The following is a 19,609-nucleotide window of genomic DNA, read 5'->3' as shown; positions in this document are numbered from 1 at the left end:
CATGATAACAGTATAATACGTTCCATGGCAACGGTAAAAGTAAACAGCTTGCTTCAATTCTTGGACTTTTGTTTTTGAGAGCATTCAATTCTTGGACTTAAGTGCTCTATTTCAACATCACATAGTCATTTGCACAGTTTGACATGCATCCAGGCATCCAGCATCGTCTTTACGTGTTCTCAACTAACCTTCTTTTATGTTTCCAACTAAGCTTCTTTACGTGTTATTAATTTGCACAGTTTAAATTTCTCCTTGAAATTTCACCTTTGCTCGACGTGCTATATATATAAGTGCGGCCCATTTCTTTCCTCCTCCGACGGCTGTGGCTGCAATCCGATTCAGGTAGATCGACAACGTCGGCGGGATGGACGATGCCGGTGAGATCTGCTCGTTCTCGCGGTCGTCGTCGCCGGCGAGGGAGGACGACGAGGAGGACCTGCGGTGGGCGGCGCTGGAGAAGCTGCCGACCTACGACCGAGCACGGACGGCGCTGCTGGCCATGCCGGACGGCGAGCTGCGTGAGGTGAACGTCCAGCGCCTCACCGCCGAGGAGCGGCGCGCGCTGCGCTGCAGCGCGCCGCCGGCGTCGCCGACGACCATGCACGCTTCCTCGCCAAGTTCAAAGAACGTGTCGATCGGTAAGGCGATCTCATACCGACATGGTGAATTTTTGTGGTTTTATACATTGGAAAAGGACGTCACAATATTCTGCTCGAGCACTACTAGACGGTAATAATTTTTTACTAATAGTCATCTCAGCTAGAAAGATAGCCCGCGCATTCGCTCGGGCATTTGTGTTAAGCTATGCTTGGAAAACTTTTTAAGAGTTAGACATCAACTGAATTATATGTTTCAAGCTTGAAAAGTACATATTTAAAAAAATGTTCATGGATATTGCTTGGATAACTTTTTACAAGCTATTTGTTAACTTTATACTATATGTAATATTTAATTTATCCCTATGAGCAATTATTGACAATCTACTTCATCTTCTAAAATGGAACTATAGTTTTTCTAGAAATAACGTATAATTAAGTATAAATTAATAAACCTTGAAAAAAAATTACTATTGCTAATAAATGTGTTTTATTTGAACATCAAGCTAGCCCCCATCTAATCCCCATCTAATTGGTTGGTATTCACGTCACTTGTTACATAATTAGATGTGATTCCATAAAGAAGTAATACATATACATATCGGTTCCCTCTTCTCTATTATATTTGAGATTTATTAGTATTTTTTATAGAAAAAACCTAGTAAATCATAAATTTAAATTGAATGAAAAGAAATACAACTTTTAAACATTTTTATATTTGTGTATATATATGTAAGATGTGGAGAAACTTATAAAGCCACTACATAGGATAGAGCGAACGCCATTAGCATCTAAGCACTTAATTTTCTCTAATTGCTCCACTTTACTCCCATTGGACATTTCTATCTTTTGTTTTATTTCATAGATGTCTTATTTTAAGTTCAAAGTTTGTGAGATGATAAATAATGACAGAGCATTCCACCACATGAGTCAAGTTTTTTCTAGAAAGTAGCTAAGACTAATACATGTTCATGTTGTTTATTAATCGAAAAATTGGATGGAACATAAGGCTATGCTAAATGTATGGGCTCGTAGAATCCAATTCAGTTGCATAGCGTGGGGGACAACCCATCTATGAAACTTGTCCTACAGAGTGTGCGAGGCTTAACGTAGCCTGGCGAGAAATGATTGGACAGCTAAATATAAGTGCGAAGATAAGTATCATTATGTTTGGATTTGTGCCAGTTTTTATTACAGTTTCCATGATACATAGGAAATATCGATCTTACATTGCTGATTTAATATAAATAGTTGGCTCGATTAGAAATATTCTCATATTAATATATAAAATTATTAATTGTTTTTTCTTTAATTTGATATGTAGAAAAGTAGGGAGGGGATCTGGAGGGGAGAGCTAGAGTTATAATGGAGACTCGGAGACAAACAATGGGTGCATCGATTTATCCTATGATTTTTTTTCTTATAAATTTTAGGAATTTTATATAATTTAATAGCTGTGACACGTGATGGTTTAGGATCGTAGTAGAGTCTAGAGGATGCTTAATTGATAACATGATATATGTTATCAATTTTTATATAATATTTATTTGAGAAAATCCCTTGTATACCCCTGAAATTTTCGCTAATCCCTTCTATACCCCTAAATTTTACTTACTTCCTTGTATACCCTAAAATTTGATTTTTGATCCCTTCCATACCCCTCCAGTCAGTTGACCGTCTATTTTCTACAAAAATAACCACTTTACCCTTGGATGAGCAAAGAAATTTATGAATTACATTATTAAAAATGTAAAAGCTTCTCGCATGAGACTATTATAGTTATGAGTTTGTTGAGCGATGCATTATTTATCCAAAAAATATTTTTATATAAAGAAATAAAAAATGTAATTATCTTTTAAAAAAGTCATAAAAATGAGGAGCATCCATACAAACATATGACTACGAATGTTCGCAATAATTTGTTTATGAATGCTCCGGATCAAAAAAATCCATTGTCCTATTAAAATTTCAAATAAAAATGTTTTATTACATTTATTTTATTTCTAAAGTTTATGTCAACATTTTCTGCACTAATTATTTAGTCTTATTAGTTTCATAAAATGCACATATTATGCACTCAAACAAAATTTTCAATTGTTTTTGAAGCTTATATTCAAACCTAAAGCATCAAGGGCAAAAAAAAACATTTGCAACTAAACGTAATAGTGAAATGATGGAAAATGTAACGGATAGGGGCATGGAAGGGATCAAGTTAAAATTTCAGGGGTATAGAAGGTATCTGGTAAATTTCTAGGGTACGAAAGGGATTGAGTGAGTTTTCAGGGGTACATAGGGAATTTACTCTATTTAATTTCTATTAGTTCTTAAGGATAGGATTTATATCTAAATGATGTATTTTTTATATATCAAAACATGGTCAATGTGGATCAAACTAAAAATCAAATCTGTTAAAAATCATATAAAATCATTAGATAGAAAATAGAGAGAGGGTGAGGAAAGCGAAGACTTATTGTCTATGATTGGTGATAGCTGTGACCCGTCATAGATCCTATGTAACAGGTCACAGTCACACGCTCGTCTTAGAGAATCTCGTATAATTGACAGTTCATCTTCGCAGTCATATCTCAAGTATCATGTAATTTTTTAACACATAAAATATAAGATTTGTAAAAATAATTGTTTATTTATAGCAGCATCAAGACCACTCATATAAAAAGTTATAAACCCCTCCCTATTGCATGTACAGTCACTCCCTGCTCAACGCTCCATGAAATATAGATCTAATCTAGCAAATTATGTACGGTGAACATCGCTATCTGCAGTCTTTAATTACGGAAAAAAAATGAAGAGAATGAGGGGAGAAATTGGATGCATCGTGCAGCCCATTTGTACATACATACGTACGTACTCACACGTGGGACCAGCCAAATAGAAATCGGAATTGCTACATATCTGGCGACAGATTTTGTGTTAAAAATCAGTCGATTTGTTGACCGTATGATTTACTTTGAGATACGTGCATATGCCATTGAGTGAAAAAAAAATGTCGCTAGAATAGGGAATCGAACCCATGATGTCGGGATGCTACGACATGCATCGTACCAACTGAGCAAGCAGCAAACTACTCTCTTTCTATACGTAACCTTTTTTAAAACTTTCACTGCAGTTACACTACACCCACTCACAACATAGTTATACCACGATTAAAACGTAAGTGCACTACAATTACAATGTAATTTTAAGTATATGCGGGTGTAATTTTTGTTTTACATGTACGGAATTTTTTACTCATCGTTAGTGAACGGGCCGGGGATTTAGTTATGATCTAATGGTTAATTTTATGTCCATGTACTGCTTTCGGTCAGATTTTTTTTTTTAGAATTTGTAGGATTATTTTTTCTAATTTATTAGAACGCCACGTAGTAATTTGAGAGTTTTGTAGAATGTCATGTGGTGGTTTAGAAGTGTTTATAGGATATTTAAAATAGACATACGTACTTACATGTGGGGCCAGCCAAATGGAAACTGTGAACGGCTCGGGGATTTAGTTATGATGTAATGGTTAATATTATCAGGTCCATGCATGGCTTTCTGTTAGATATTTTTCTTTTTTCCAAAATTTTAGGATTTTTTTTAATTTATTAGAGCGTCAAGTTGAAGGCAGGAGCGTTCGTAAAATGTCATATGGTTTATAAATAGATCTTCTAGAGAAAAACCATAACTATCGGAGACCAACAACTTTTCTTCCATGGACGTCAACCTGATATGGTATAGCAAGTAATTAACCTCCCAATTCCCATCATGTACGTGTCCCTGCGTCACGACTCCACCGGCGTTTCCAGCCTTCTGAGAATTTCGCCGTGTCCTCGCGACCTATAAACACGGGAACGCGCCGTGGCGGCAACGACCGGTCCTCCTGCTATGCCGATTTAAATGATAAAAATCAACAATAGATGTAAATCTAATCTAACGGTTTAAAATAATGGATCCACCGATATAAGTAAAAATTAACAGTGAGATTTAATTATACCACATGGTGATTTGAGAGTGTTTGTAGAAACACCACGTGGTGGCTTGAGAGTGTTTATAGTAAGTTTAATGGACTTTTAGTGTATAATAGAAATAAAAATAGATGTAGGCTTTTGAAGTTAGAGTTTTAGCGCAAGTAAAACAAGAAACTTCATTAGCACATAATTAATTAAGTATTACTAATTATAAATTTGAAAAATAGATTTATTAATTTTTTTTAAACCATTTTTGTATAGATTTTTTTTTTTTGCAAAAAACACATCATTTAATAGTTTGAAAAGCATACTAACGGAAAATAAGGAAGTTGAAGTTTGGGGTTGGAAAAGAACTGGGCCTTAGGTAGATACTCCCTCGGTCCCATTTTAAGTATAACCATAAGCTTCTGTGTCCAACTTTGATCGTCCGTCTTATTTAAATTTTTTATAATTAATATTTTTATTGTTATAAGATGATAAAACATGAATAGTACTTTATACATGACTTATGTTTTTAAATTTTTTTAATAATTTTCAAATAAGACGGATGATCAAAGTTGGACACGGAAAATCATGCCTGCACTTAAAATGTGATGGAGGGAGTAGAAGTTACAAAAATTTTAGATACACTCGTAGCATGACACGTCCGTGTTAGTAAGAATTTAGTAAGAAAAAAATTAATATGTATAGCCTTTTCCTTTTTTTATGTTGTTTAAATAGTCGTAAAATGTTTTTCTTTCAAAAATGTTGAAGATATAAATTATTACTACCTCCGTTCAATTTTAAATGTAGCTGTGGGTTTCTACGTCTAACATTTTACCATCCATCTTATTTGAATTTTTTTTATGATTAGTATTTTTGTTATTATTAGATTATAAAATGTGAATAATACTTTATGTGTGACTTTTTTTATAAACTTTTAAAATAAGACGGATGGTCAAACATTCCACACAAAAACCCACAACTAGACTTAAAATATAGGATGGAGGGTGTATATGGTATATGTCTTCACAAACATGCAAGCTTGATTTGATCGAAAAAGCTTGAATATGTCTTCACAAATATTCAAATCTGAATATGAGTGGTCGTCATACTAGTGTTTAATCTGTGTCATTTTTTTTCTCGAGTTGTAGATCAAATTTGAAATTGAGTTTTAATAGGATGATAAACAACTATCATATAAATGTTATTAAATATTTCGAGATTTTATATATTATACCTACTTAATTAATATTCCAATGGTTAGAATAAACGAGAGGATCCTTAAATGCCCATAACCAGTTGTCCAGCTACATATCATATCATATTAAATCCTTAGATTTCATAACCCACTACCAGCAGTTCTGCGATTAGTATAGGTATATATTGTTTTTAGTATATTGTAAGTTATCTACTAACATCGTCCCATTATAAGTGCACTTATGAATTTTTTGTCTAATATTTGACTGTCCGTCTTATTTGAAAATTTTATAAATTTTTTTTAATAAAAATTAGTCACAAATAGAGGACTATTCATATTTTATCATCTAATAACAAATAAAATACTAATAATAAAATTTCTCAAAATAAGACAGACGGTCAAACGTTGGACATAAACACTGCACTCTTTTTGGGATGCAGGTAGTACAAGTTTGAAAATATCACTAAATCATTTTATGGGAAATTTATTTATTTTTCCTGAAATATTACTTGATTCTCTAACTTTCTATGTTCAATTTTTTTGATAAATTCTATGCTAATTTTACTTCATGTTTAACGTTTGCAAATGATCATTTTTGTATGAAAAGTAGTACCAGACCTTGCCTAGTAAATACATATATTTAAATAAAATATTTACAAACGGAGAACCAATTTATCAGAATTTTTGCAATGTGGGTGTAGCTCCATCAGTTATAGGTTTCTTACGATGGAACCTGCCCACAGAGATTACATTTACGGCTAGTTATATTTTTATTCATAGGCGATGTACCTATCGATAGAGAGACAACCGTGGTAACTTGGTTATCCTCAAGATATGTTATCCGAGTTTTACAAAAGTGCTCATACAGGTAGGGTGTGCGTGTGCGTTGAGGGGTGAGTGTGCGCGTTTTGAGAGCACAAGCGTTTGCATCGTATTTCTAAAGAAAAAAATATCATATTTTTTATGAATGTAGTTACCAATCAGGAATTACAAGGCTAATTGACTCATTTTATTTTTTTTGCGGGGAGGCAAATTGACTCATTAATCCATATGCAAGAAAATTTCCTGAATGAAACATTAAACTTGAATTTCCGGCTTGAAACAGTCAAGCAATAACGTTCATATAGCAACATATTTACAAATATTTTTATTCCATTCGTCCTCGATTTCAAAATATGTCGGGAGGCTATAAACATAATATCCAAAAAGCCATGTTGCTTGAACCGTGGCCTTGCCAAAACGAACATATTCTCATTTCATCTTATTCCAATATGTTCCGAACATTATCTACGTACTGAAAGGCCATGTGAAGAAAAGATGCATCATACTTATCACCAATTTTTTAGTATGGCCGGTCAAAAGCTTCTATAATAAGGCAAAACAATATTAAATAGAAGGTTAATTGAGCATTTGTTTCCTTCTATAATATTCAATCAAAGTTCCTTGCTTAATTCAATGATACTCAAATCTCTTGTGTGTTCGAAAAAAGAGAGTAAAAGTTCGTTTTTACCATGAAGTAGTGAATGATATCAGATTAGCTCCTTTTTTTAGAGTTATTGGGCACATACAATGGCATTATACATTTTGGCTTTGAAAAGAAAAAGATAAGATTTTCTTTGTTGTCCCAACTTTTTTAATGTATATAGGTGAGACACAAACTGTCTGGTGGTTGTTTAGATATAGTAGCTATAAAGTATATATGTATACTAGAAAAGGGACTAGGCTTTGCCGCGTAATGGGTCATCTAGTAAGAAATATTAATGGGCCATTGTTTATAATGTTTGTGTAGTGATTAATATTTAGGCAAAATTTGCTACGGGACACCTAAAAAATATGTAATTAGTTGTGGGACACTGTAAAAACGTGAATATTCCCGAGGACACTCAAAAAGTGTGGTAATTTGCTGTAGGACACTGAACACATTAAAATATATAATGACACTTTTACCCTTATCTTCTTCTTTGTTCCAATGTTCTTCAAACGCTCCTCAGTTGTCGCTCCCATTTGCTGGAGTTGCTAGGCCATAATGTAATACATGTGTAAGGTGTTGCCCCCATCCATCCATCCACCCTGCTACCGCATGCGGCTATAACCAAGCAAACAAATGCTTTGTTGTGCGTATAATGGCCCTCTCACTTTGCTGTTATCTTGTTAGTCCTTGACATCGTTGTAGCACTCATGTACCTTGTACTACTTCCAGATGTGAATAGGAGTAATAGGCCTGAGAGGTGGGAGGACGGCGATGGTTGGTAGAGGCTGCCGCCGTAGCCGCAGAGGCTCCCGCTGCTCGGATACCTCCACCTACTCGGCGCGTCACCACACCCATCATTCCAGCCCTTACCGTGGCACATGGCTTGGTGCTGCTACTCCGACTCGAACGCATGCCGGTTCGCCACGGCTGAGTAGGTGATGGGGAGGGTGCGACCTGGCCTTCGTGAGCCGGCCCAAGAGCACTATGGCCGAGAGGCTGCTCTACGGCCGCGACGTCGCGTTCGCGCCCTACGGTGAGTAGGGGTGCCAGGAGTGCCGCATTTGCGTGCTCTTCTTCCACTGCATCAGGGAGGAGGAGGTCGCCGTGTTGGTCGAACGTGTCCGTCATCCCTGCCGTGGCCGCTAGGCGTGCGCTCGACGTTGAAGAAGACGGAGAAAAGGGACAACGGAGAAGATGCGGGCAAAACTGTCATTTTACATGGGGATATTATATTTTAATGCGACCAATGTCTTGCAGCAAATTACCACATTTTTTTAGTGTCTTCGGGTAAATTCATATCTTTACGATGTCCCACATCTAATTACATGTTTTTTGGGTGTCCTGTAGTAAATTTTGCCTAATATTTATTAGTAAATATGCTATTTGTTATATTTGTTTGTTTGCATTTGGTATTGGTGGAAATTCCTGGGAACCCAAAAAACATGACAAGAGTGGATTGGTTGACTAAGTAGACCATATAAATTTTGGGAGTACCTATGCATCTTTCGAAAGATTTTTATGATCATGTCACACAGATTTTTAATCTTCGGATTAAAATTCAATAGATATAGCAAAAGGCAAAAAGCAACTAAGAAACATCGTAATGGACACTAAATTACCATATCTTGAAGAAAAAGATCAAATCCAATATAAATTTCAAAACTTACATGGAAAGATTTAAAAATTACACTGCAACTTACAAAACTTACAATGTAAGTTTCATAATTTACACTGTAACTTACAAGAAAATACAATTTGAGTGAGAAAATCGAGTGAGATATAGCAAAAGCAATAAATTTTAATAGTGAATTTTAGAAGAGAAAGATTAAAAAAACAATAGCAACAAAGGGTTGCCACTTTTAACCATACCATAAGTTGATAGTTCCGAAATTTTGATAATTATAGAAGTTTTCACTCTCAAAAGTTCTACCAAATTTTTGTAATGCATTAAACTAAATACAATCGACACTGCCAAAATTTGGTAGTGCTAAAATATACCATGCCCATAATCTTTAGTTAGCGGATATTTTGGAGAACGGTCGGTGCTCGGTAAAGTCATTATTTTGTCTTCTCCAGTAGCTATTCTATATCCCATGCCAGGTATACACTCCACAGTGGCCCACTTTAGATAAGCAACAAAATAAAAAATAATTATGTACTTTTTAAAAAAATAGGATAAATAGATCCGTTATGAGTCTTCTGTAGGATAAGATCTGCTTGGTCTTGTGATAGGGGTTTGAGGAGGAACAAGAGGGGACTTCTAAAAACCAAAATGAATCTCCTTATTTACAGGGAACAAAGTGAGTGATATCTTTTGTGAGTATCCAAGGGTTACTTCTTTATGTTCTAAAAGGGCTAGGTATGATTTTTCTAGACATTTCTGATAGGGTACGTACACGGGAGACATGTAGGAGTTCTTGAAGTCGGTCTAAGAGATATGTTTAGTGTGGGAGTTTCCGGATTCTCCTCTCTCCCTGTGTATCTTCTTCCCCTTATTAATCAAACAATGCGCAGATCTCCTATGTGTTCGAAAAAATATATTCACATGGTTACGACATTAATTTGGAAGGCATGCTTAAATATAAGGAAAATAACTAGGTTTTTCCTTGTCATGGATAACCATGCTAAATTCAATTGGAAACTTTGATTGCTAAGTCTCCTATTTGAAAGATGTTTCATCTGTGCAGGGTTGGAATTAAGCTACCGACGGTTGAAGTGCGGTATGAGAACCTGAACATGGAAGCAGAGTCGTATGTGGGCAGGAGGGGACTTCCCACCATTCTCAATACATATACCATCATAATGGAGGTATTTGCATGAATGAACTATGAGAAAATTACTACATTCATAAGAAAAAAATGTCTCCATCTATATGTTATAGGACAAAATTATAATAATTTAGATGAAAAGAAAGACTCTATCGGGGTTGATCAATGAGATAGTTACTACTTTGTGATTATCAGACTTCTTAAGCCCGCACAAATCAAGAAACTGCTACGTAAACCGATCAAGCTAGAAAATTTCAACATGAAATTCATTGGTTTTCATTGATAATAGAGCGGTAACCACAGTCACTAGGAAGCAATTCTAAGTGACATCTTGTGGAGCACGGTCTCCATGTTGAATACAACTTTGTAAGCATTAATTCAAAACTTGTAAAACAATTTTCTGTTTGTTCAATTCAATTATAACGGTTTCTATGAAAAGATATACTTCATACGAAGTTAAGTTTCGTACATATTTATTTCAAAATATTAATTGCTTCAATAAACTAGACCATTTTATTGTATGAAATAGTATATACAAACAAAATTCAGAATCAGGAATTCCAGAAAATAGAAAATTGATATATATATATATATATATATATATATATATATCCTTTTATGTATAAAAAATAATCTTAACAACCGAAAACTAGTTTTTATTCCATCAATGAACTTTGCGACATCCTAGAAAGTTGCTTCCCTTTATCTGTAGTTAATGCTAATTCTCTCTTCTGTTATGAAGCCACATCACCCCAAATGGTTTTTTTTTTGCCCTATGGTCAATCGTCCATGATGAGCCCATCAACATTATCTCACTTATTCCTAACATTTTTTTACTACACCACATCAATTATTTCTAAACTTTTGGATAAAAAATCACTTTGCATCATCATGTTTACTTGTCGCCATGGAACTTTTCTATTCCAATGCACAAAGTCTATGTAGTTTCAATGAAACAAGAAGTCTATGTGGCAGAGAGTGCCTGCCAACTACTCATTTTCCATGAGCTTCTTATGCAGATCTAACTCATGGAATTTGTAAATACTTGATTTCTTTTAGTTACCAGATGACATTAGGCTTGTGCTGACCCATATTTTATTCCATTTTTTAATATTACATTAGGTTTCCCTTATTTTACATAGTTTAATGTATCACACAAAGGTCAACTGACAACTACCTCCAAACAGGGCCTGACAAATGCTCTTCGCATTACAAAAAAGTTAACACATAAAATACCGATCCTTCACAATGTGAGTGGGATTATCAAGCCTCATAGGTAACTTCTTATAATTGTTAGTTTGCAAAATATGTCCATGCGGCATATAACCTTGTCCATATTGTTTTCAGAATGACCCTGTTGTTAGGCCCTCCAGGTTCAGGAAAAACATCACTATTATTGGCCTTGGCTGGAACATCAACCTTAAAGGTTCTTTTGTTTATGTTTTTCACATACATCTCTTCTTTAGTACATTGCAATATGCTTTAAGTATTAATATGAGGAAACATTGCAATTATAAAAGGTATCAGGAACAATAACTTACAATGGGCATTCAATGGAGGAATTTGTGCCCCAAAGATCTGCAGCTTATGTTAGCCAACATGATGTACATATGGCTGAATTGACAGTTCGGGAGACAGTCAATTTCTCTGCAAAGTGTCAAGGGGTTGGTCATCATTATGGTAAGATAGGAGAAATGGAGAGTTTGGTACTCATCAATCATTAATAAAATATCATATTGAAACATTAACATTTTCTAGAAAATGCTTAGACTTGCTAATGGAACTATTGAGGAGAGAGAAGGAACAAAATATTAAACCAGATCCAGAAATTGATATATATTTGAAGGTACAATGCAGTTCTTAAATCACAACTAACTTTATCCAGTGTTGAGCTATCTCTAGTACGGTTGTTTTTACCATTTATTGATGTTCCACTATAAGGTTTGAGGAATTGCACTTTATCATTTTTCTTATGCAGGCAGCTACAACAGGAGAGCAGAAAGCTGAGGTGGTCACAGATCACATACTAAAGGTGTATGAGCACTGTCTAGTTATATATAGTTCTATTGTAGTGTTACAATAAATTTCACAATTGAAATCTGTATGCCATTTCCCAATAATTCTTTAATTTTCTAACTATTGAAGATTTTGGGATTGGATATCTGTGCCGACACAATAGTAGGGAACAATATGTTGAGAGGCATATCAGGAGGGCAAAAAAAGCGACTAACAACAGGTAATGTGTCATTGGAGTTATTAGAGTGCAAGATGGTCACAATTTCTGATCCACTCCCTAATATTGATGCCACAGCTGAGATGATTGTTACACCAGGACGAGCACTTTTCATGGATGAGATATCAACTGGACTTGATAGCTCGACAACATTCCAGATAGTTAACACCATCCGACAAACCATACGCATTCTTGGTGGAACAGCAATTATTGCTTTGCTACAGCCCGCACCTGAGACATATGAATTGTTTGATGATATAATTGTACTATCAGATGGTCAAGTTGTCTACAATGGCCCTCGTGATCATGTCCTTGAGTTCTTTAAATCGGTTGGATTCAAATGCCCTGAGAGAAAATGCGTAGCTGACTTCTTGCAGGAAGTAAGTTTTACCATAGTTTGACCTTAGCATTATTTTTGGTCAAGTGCTTAACTATGACTAACTATAAGTGGCTTATTTTAGGTTACATCTAGGAAAGATCAGAAACAATACTGGATAGGTAGTGATGACACATACCAATATGTTCCTGTTACGATGATTGCTGAGGCATTTCAGTCTTTCCATGTCGGTCAAGCAATCAAAAGTGAGTTGGCAATCCCATTTGAGAAGAGCAAGAATCACCCCGCTGCGCTGGCAACATCTAAGTATGGTGTTAGCATGAAAGAACTACTCAAAGCAAACATTTATAGAGAGATATTGCTAATGAAAAGAAATTCGTTTTTGTATATATTCAAGGCAATTCAGGTGATTCTTAAAAACCAAAGGTTGTTTCATTATAGCAAGATAACTCATAAGCTTTAAAAGGTCAAAGTTAATTGGCCTCTTATTATATTATTTTCATTAATTGTTCAGCTAACACTAGTCGCAATAAATGCAATGACTGTGTTTATCCGAACCAATATGTATCGTGACTCGATAGAAAATGGGAGGTCATACATGGGAGCACTATTCTATGGAATGATGATGATTGTGTACAGTGCTTTGGCAGAAATGGGACAGCTATTGCGAAGCTCCCAGTTTTGTTCAAGCAAAGAGATCTATTATACTACCCATCATGGACATATTCCTTGCCATCTTGGATCATTAAGATCCCCATCTCCTTCCCCAACACAACAGTTTGGGTATTCCTAACATACTACGTCATTGGATTTGATCCAAATGCACTGAGGTAAGGAAAACAAAATATTACCATAAATAAATTCTTGTAATGAATACACTATAAGATTAATGAAAACAATGCAATGCTACAGATTTTTCAGACAGTTCCTTGTACATTTTGTTTTGTGTGAGGTAATATATGCACTTTTCCGCTTCATTGTTGCCCTTACAAGGCATCCGGTTCTTGCAAGCAACATGGGCCCATTCTGCATCCTCATTTTTATGCTTTCATGTGGATTCATCTTGACTAGAGGTATGCAAATAGTTTAATGAATTACCATATGATGCTTCTGTAAGTTTTGATACTAATTCCACAATGTATGTAGTACTTTTATCTCTATTATATGTCTGTATGATTGAACAGATGATGTCAAGAAATAGTGGATATGGTTGTATTGGATATCACCCCTAATGTATGCCTTAAACGCTTTAGCCGTAAATGAATTCCTGGGTGAAATCTGGAACAAGGTAAAGATATACTTATGGAATTGATTAAAAGCCACATATTTGAATTTGCCTGGCTAAAACATTTTGTTATTGTTAAAAATAGGCAATACTTGGTTACAAAGAACCACTTGGAAGGCTAGTTTTAGAATCTAGTAGTTTGCTTCCTGAGACCAAATGGTATTGGATTAGTATTGGCGCCTTGCTCGGATATGTGCTTTTATTCAATGTCCTCTACACCTTCTGTCTCACATTTCTCACATGTGAGTTATTTAAAAAAAAGCCAATTTTCTCATTAGTAAAATTTATTCTTTCAAATAATCTATAAATTCTAATTTTATGCACCATGCACTCTATAGTATTTAGCAGGAGCCAACCAACAAAGCCTCAGGAAATGTTGCAGATAAAACAACATAATTTAACTAATGAAGTTTTGGAAGCATCGTCTGGAGGGCGTGCTGCCTACAATACAATATGTAAATTTTTGATTCACCTATCAAAAGACTAAACATGTCATAACATGATGAGATGTCATTCAAAAGTTAATTTTCATTTGTGCTGTGTCTGGTAGATGCTAAGGAAATCATCAATGATGCAGCAAATTCGTACCATGCAACAAGACATTCTAGTGCTGGAAATAAAGGAATGGTTCTCCCTTTTATACCTCTTTCTATCACCTTTGAAGACATAAGATACAGTGTAGACATGCCAGAGGTACAAAAATATTGCATAATATTGTTGAGACATGCTTGCTCTATCTGCATAATTGCTTATATTTGCACCATTTGCGAGCAAACTCTATATAATAGTTGTTCTAATCCTGAATAAAACTTGTAGGCATTTAAAGCAAAAGGTATGACAGAGGGTCGACTGGAACTATTGAAAGATATCAGTGGTTCTTTTAGGCAAGGAGTACTTACAGCTCTTATGGGTGTTAGTGGTGCGGGAAAGACAACACTGCTGGATGTGTTGGCGGGGAGAAAGACTAGTGGATATGTACAGGGTGGTATTACCATCTCTGGCTACCCAAAAAAGCAAGAAACTTTTGCTCGAATTTCAGGATATTGTGAACAGAATGACATCCATTCACCAAATGTAACTGTCTATGAGTCCCTTATGTTCTCCGCATTGCTTAGATTACCCGTTGAAATTGATTCTGCGACAAGAAAGGTAAGTCAAGTACAAGTAATAACTACTCTCTCTTTATTTGAATACAAAGATAGTATAAGAATGTAGATTTTGTGAACTGATCTATATTGTCTCACATGATGCTACAAATGAAAAACAAAATTGATAGAAATGGAATTTTTATGGAAAATACACGACGATGTGTTGCTTTTTCTTTATCTTGTAGGAGTTTTTAAAAGGAATATTCATGTATCTTTTTGACATGGGTTCTAGATGTTTGTTTATGAAGTCATGGAGCTGGTGGAGATTCTCCTTAAAAGATGCACTGGTTGGATTACCTGGCGTTAGTGGATTATCATCTGAACAAAGGAAAAGACTAACAATAGCAGTGGAACTAGTTGCGAACCCATCCATCATATTTATGGACGAACCAACATCTGGACTTGATGCACGAGCAGCAGCCATTGTCATGAGAGCAGTAAGAAATACTGTGGACACAAGAAGAATAGTTGTTTGCACAATTCACCAACCAAGCATTGAGATATTTGAATCTTTTGATGAGGTGAATGAAACTATAACAATATTGTGCATTTAATCTTTCAAGAAAAGAAAAAGTAAATCATTGGTGAGTAAATATTGTTTGCACACTCACTCAATTTATTCTAATATGGTTCTTTGTTGCAGCTCTTCCTAATGAAACAAGCAGGTGAAGAGATTTATGTAGGTCCTATAGGACAACAATCATGTGAATTGATCAGATATTTTGAGGTAAGAAAAAAAAACATATGAAACAATACAATTTTGCATTTTTTCTGTACGAAACATGCTATTGAACTCCTTTTATTTTCTAAAGGCTATTCAAGGTGTCAGCAAGATAAAAGATGGCTACAATCCTTCAACATGGATGTTGGAAGTGACTAGTACAACGCAGGAACAAAGAACTTGCGTGGACTTTTCTCAAATATACAAGAATTCTGAACTATATAGGTAGGTATAGGGTAGTGCTTTAATTGTTGTCCCATTAACATAGCATCTATGTGCAAAGCCAACTTTCTAGCATGTACAAAATATCCGTGATGGTATGTGTAAGAAGTGGGTTCTACTAATGATAAAAAAAGGAAATAATGAGACAAGGTAGTGGCGAAAGCAAAAATATTTCCAATATGAATTGCAGAAAGCGCTGAAATTATAATATCAAACTGGAAATGCCTCAAATTTATTATTCTTCCACAATTAATGTTTCCGTTTATGAAAATGGTAATAGGAAACATCATTGTTTCACAATGTTACTAGTTTGCTTTCATTACAGGAGGAACAAAAATTTGATAAAGGAGTTAAGCGCACCTCCTGATGGTTCAAGCGACTTATCATTTCCAACTCAATATTCACAGCTTTTTCTTACACAATGGTTGGCTTGCCTATGGAAGCAACATCTATCGTATTGGAGAAATCCTCCTTGTATTGTTGTGAGGTACCTCTTCACTATTGCAGTTGCACTCTTGTTTGGAACCATGTTCTGGGGTATTGGCAAAAAAAGGTAATGAACTGCAATAAACAAACGCAAGTAAATAATGTGTATATATATATATATCTCAAGTCCATCCATTGCAGTTTACTAAAGATATTCCATTGCTGCAGACAAAATCAACAAACCTTGTTAAGCATCATGGGTGCGATGTATTCGGTGTGTATGGCAATGGGGATGCAGAACTCTAGTTCTGTTCAGCCAGCTATCTTTGTTGAGCGCACGGTCTTTTACAGGGAAAGAGCATCACACATGTACTCTGCTTTGTCGTACGCCTTGGGACAGGTAAAGTTTGTTGGCATCATAATCATTTGTAAATATATGCACGCTAGTCTTGATAAAATGTTTTAACATACTATTATTTTTTTATACAAAACCAAGGCTCTCAGTAAGTGGAAAGGGATGGTGAAACAAAAAGCCTTCTTGACATCTAGTTTCATTGCAGGTTGCAATTGAATTTCCATACATTTTTCTTCAGACCATAATATATTGTGTGCTAGTGTATGCCATGGTAGGGTATGAGTGGACATGTGCCAAATTTCTTTGGTACCTCTTCTTCATGTTCTTCACACTGTCATGCTTCACATTTTATGGCATGATGGTGGTGGGTTTGACTCCAAACAATGCCATGTCTGCTGTAGTTTCCACGGCATTCTATAACATATGGAACCTTTCCTCAAGATTTCTAATACCACGGATTGTATGTATACCAGCTTTTCTCAAGTATCTAATTGTACATTGTTCATGGCTAAATTATCTCACATCCACTGATTTTTCTAATATGGCTCCGTTTACTACAAAGAATTCCAGTATGGTGGAGGTGGTACTATTGGATGTGCCCTGTTGCTTGGACACTCAATGGATTGCTTACATCACAGTTTGGGGATGTAAATGACAAGTTTAATAATGGCGTGAGTGTATCTGACTTTATCGAGAGCTACTTTGGTTACCAGCACGACTTGTTGTGGGTGGCCGCCGTGGCAGTTGTCTCCTTTGCTATTCTCTTTGCCTTCCTTTTTGGACTCTCACTTAGGCTATTCAACTTCCAGAAGAGATAAGTAAGGAAGACCTTGTCGAGTTTCAGACTATGATCAAATATTGGTTAGCATAGATGTTTTAAAGTATGTGCATAATGGCAAAATGGCATATAACATGCTTACAAGCATCTGTTTTGCCAATATAAAATTAAGCCGTGCCGAGTGAGTTTGTTTAATGGCTGTTTGCAAAATTGGCTCTCCTAATACCCCTCATTCTCAACTTTTATCCTTTATTTTTCCCGGTAGTAATCAGGTGAAAAGATGGTTTTTTCCATTGCATGTAATTTATATGAACCAATAAATCTTCTTGACTACTAGTAAACAAATAATAGATTAAAATTTCACAATAAAGGTTAATATGTACCCAAAACAAAAGAAGAAACCAAAAATATTTTGGGGGCAAGATTGTATATTTGAGTAAAGTGTATAGCCAGTTCCTAATCTTGTTCGCACCTGTCATCTCGATCCCCAAACTCTTAAAATACATATCTTGGTGCTATAATTTGTTAAAGTGTGTTATTTTGATCCCAAATTGTCATGAGCCCCCAAATCATAGGTGACATGCCATGTGGATGCTGACATGTGTCGCACTCCACCTTTGCATCATCTAATAGTGGCACTAGAGGGGATGAGCTGCAAGAGATCAGCGTGAACCGAATCCCGTGGAACCGCTCTTCCGGTACCAGCAATAGGACACGATTGCTCATACATGCAGTCAACTAAGACGAATCTATTCAACTGAATATGATACCTTATAGGGTCACACCTTCAAAACAACTCCAAAAGTGTCACGGGCAAGTAGAGAAGCAGCAGCAGAACTTAGCGCAGCTAGACCCTATCCACGAGCAATGGCTTGGGATTAAAAAGAAACCCTAACCTTCAACTTCACTCTTCTTGGGGGAGGGGAAAATAACAATGGCTGAGTGCATACATACTCCACAAGCCACGGGAAATTTGAGTATGCAGGCTCCAAATGAGAGTTGGTTTTGTTTTGTAAACTTTTAAAAATATATTTTGAAAAACAAACTAAGTGTGGCGTTGTTTACCATGTGACTGGATAGAGGTTCTTGCTTCCATCGTGTCTACGAATTGCTTTGCAACAACTCAAGTGAATGAAAAGAAAATTAGTTGATGACAACTATTATGTCGGCTGTCGTACCATGACTCTAGCACATAACCTTCCATCCCTAGGCAGTTCCCAACCTAATCGGTGTCCATTAGTTTCTTTTCACTTTTTAAACACTGGGCATCATCCCATCTAATCATCTCATCTCTTTGGCTCCAAGAGCCAACCATATTCTCCAACACACCAATGTGGCCCTACAAATTGGGAGAAATATAATCAAAGGGTAACTTCTTTCTGATTTCTTTTCCAAAATAATTTCCAACGACATCGACTATGTGCAAATGAAAGAGAACCACACAAAACCATAAAAACAAAATAATATTATTAATAACAAATAGTACGATTGGATAGATCTCATTTTTAGAAAAAATTGAAGGCCTGAACATGGTCAATCCGAGTTACAAATAGGGAGTATGATTTTTGGATGATTATGATTTTCTGGAATATGCCGAAAATGATATATTTGGAGTATAAGAGGAATAATAATATTTCTATGACAGGTGGGCCCAAGGGTCAGTGAGAAAGGGAAGTAAAATAGACTTTGTAGGGGTGAGATGTTGGTTGGTGCACTCAGGCCGGCCCATTGGCTCCAACCCATTTATGAAAGTGGCCAGCTGAGGGACGGATAGTGGACTTGGAAAGGTGGAAGAGTGAGGTGGGCCACTACCTGTGTGGGCTACCATGCTGGCCCATAAGGCAACGACCTGGTCTATGGCAAACGCATTTCGGTGGCACGGAGTTGGCCCGCCCATCGCAGCCGCGTCGGCCTAGAACGGGAGGGTTTGACCCCGTCCCCAATCAACGGCTGGTGACAGCGACGAGTTGCAGGGATGATGGTGACTCGGTGAGTGTGACAAGTGGCTTGGATGGGTAGGAAGGTGCACGATGGTAGTGAGAGAAAGCCGACACATGGCAGTGGCTGATTGTGGCAATGGTGCGACGGGGTAATTAGAATCAGATGGGCCGTTGCATCGAAGTG

General features: G+C 36.1%; 1 protein-coding gene across 1 annotated transcript; it reads left to right on the top strand.

Moving 5' to 3' along the window:
• The first annotated feature begins 338 nt into the window (after positions 1–338).
• LOC127784777 (ABC transporter G family member 52-like) lies at positions 339–17,718 on the top strand. Its single transcript, XM_052312146.1, is given in 27 exon segments — positions 339–565; positions 568–638; positions 9,900–10,020; positions 11,168–11,256; positions 11,328–11,406; positions 11,501–11,660; positions 11,750–11,826; positions 11,959–12,012; positions 12,126–12,216; positions 12,292–12,593; positions 12,675–12,956; positions 13,065–13,206; positions 13,209–13,380; positions 13,463–13,623; positions 13,735–13,838; positions 13,921–14,077; positions 14,174–14,290; positions 14,386–14,528; positions 14,652–14,984; positions 15,216–15,250; positions 15,252–15,504; positions 15,627–15,710; positions 15,796–15,929; positions 16,252–16,479; positions 16,581–16,752; positions 16,913–17,163; positions 17,264–17,718. Coding segments are annotated over 27 exon segments (4,275 nt in total). The 5' UTR covers positions 339–364; the 3' UTR covers positions 17,526–17,718.
• Positions 17,719–19,609: the final 1,891 nt, after the last annotated feature.

This window comes from Oryza glaberrima, chromosome 9 (genome assembly GCF_000147395.1).
Source record: "Oryza glaberrima chromosome 9, OglaRS2, whole genome shotgun sequence".
Classification (NCBI taxonomy): Eukaryota; Viridiplantae; Streptophyta; class Magnoliopsida; order Poales; family Poaceae; genus Oryza; species Oryza glaberrima.
This window is presented reverse-complemented; position numbering and strand designations above follow the sequence as displayed.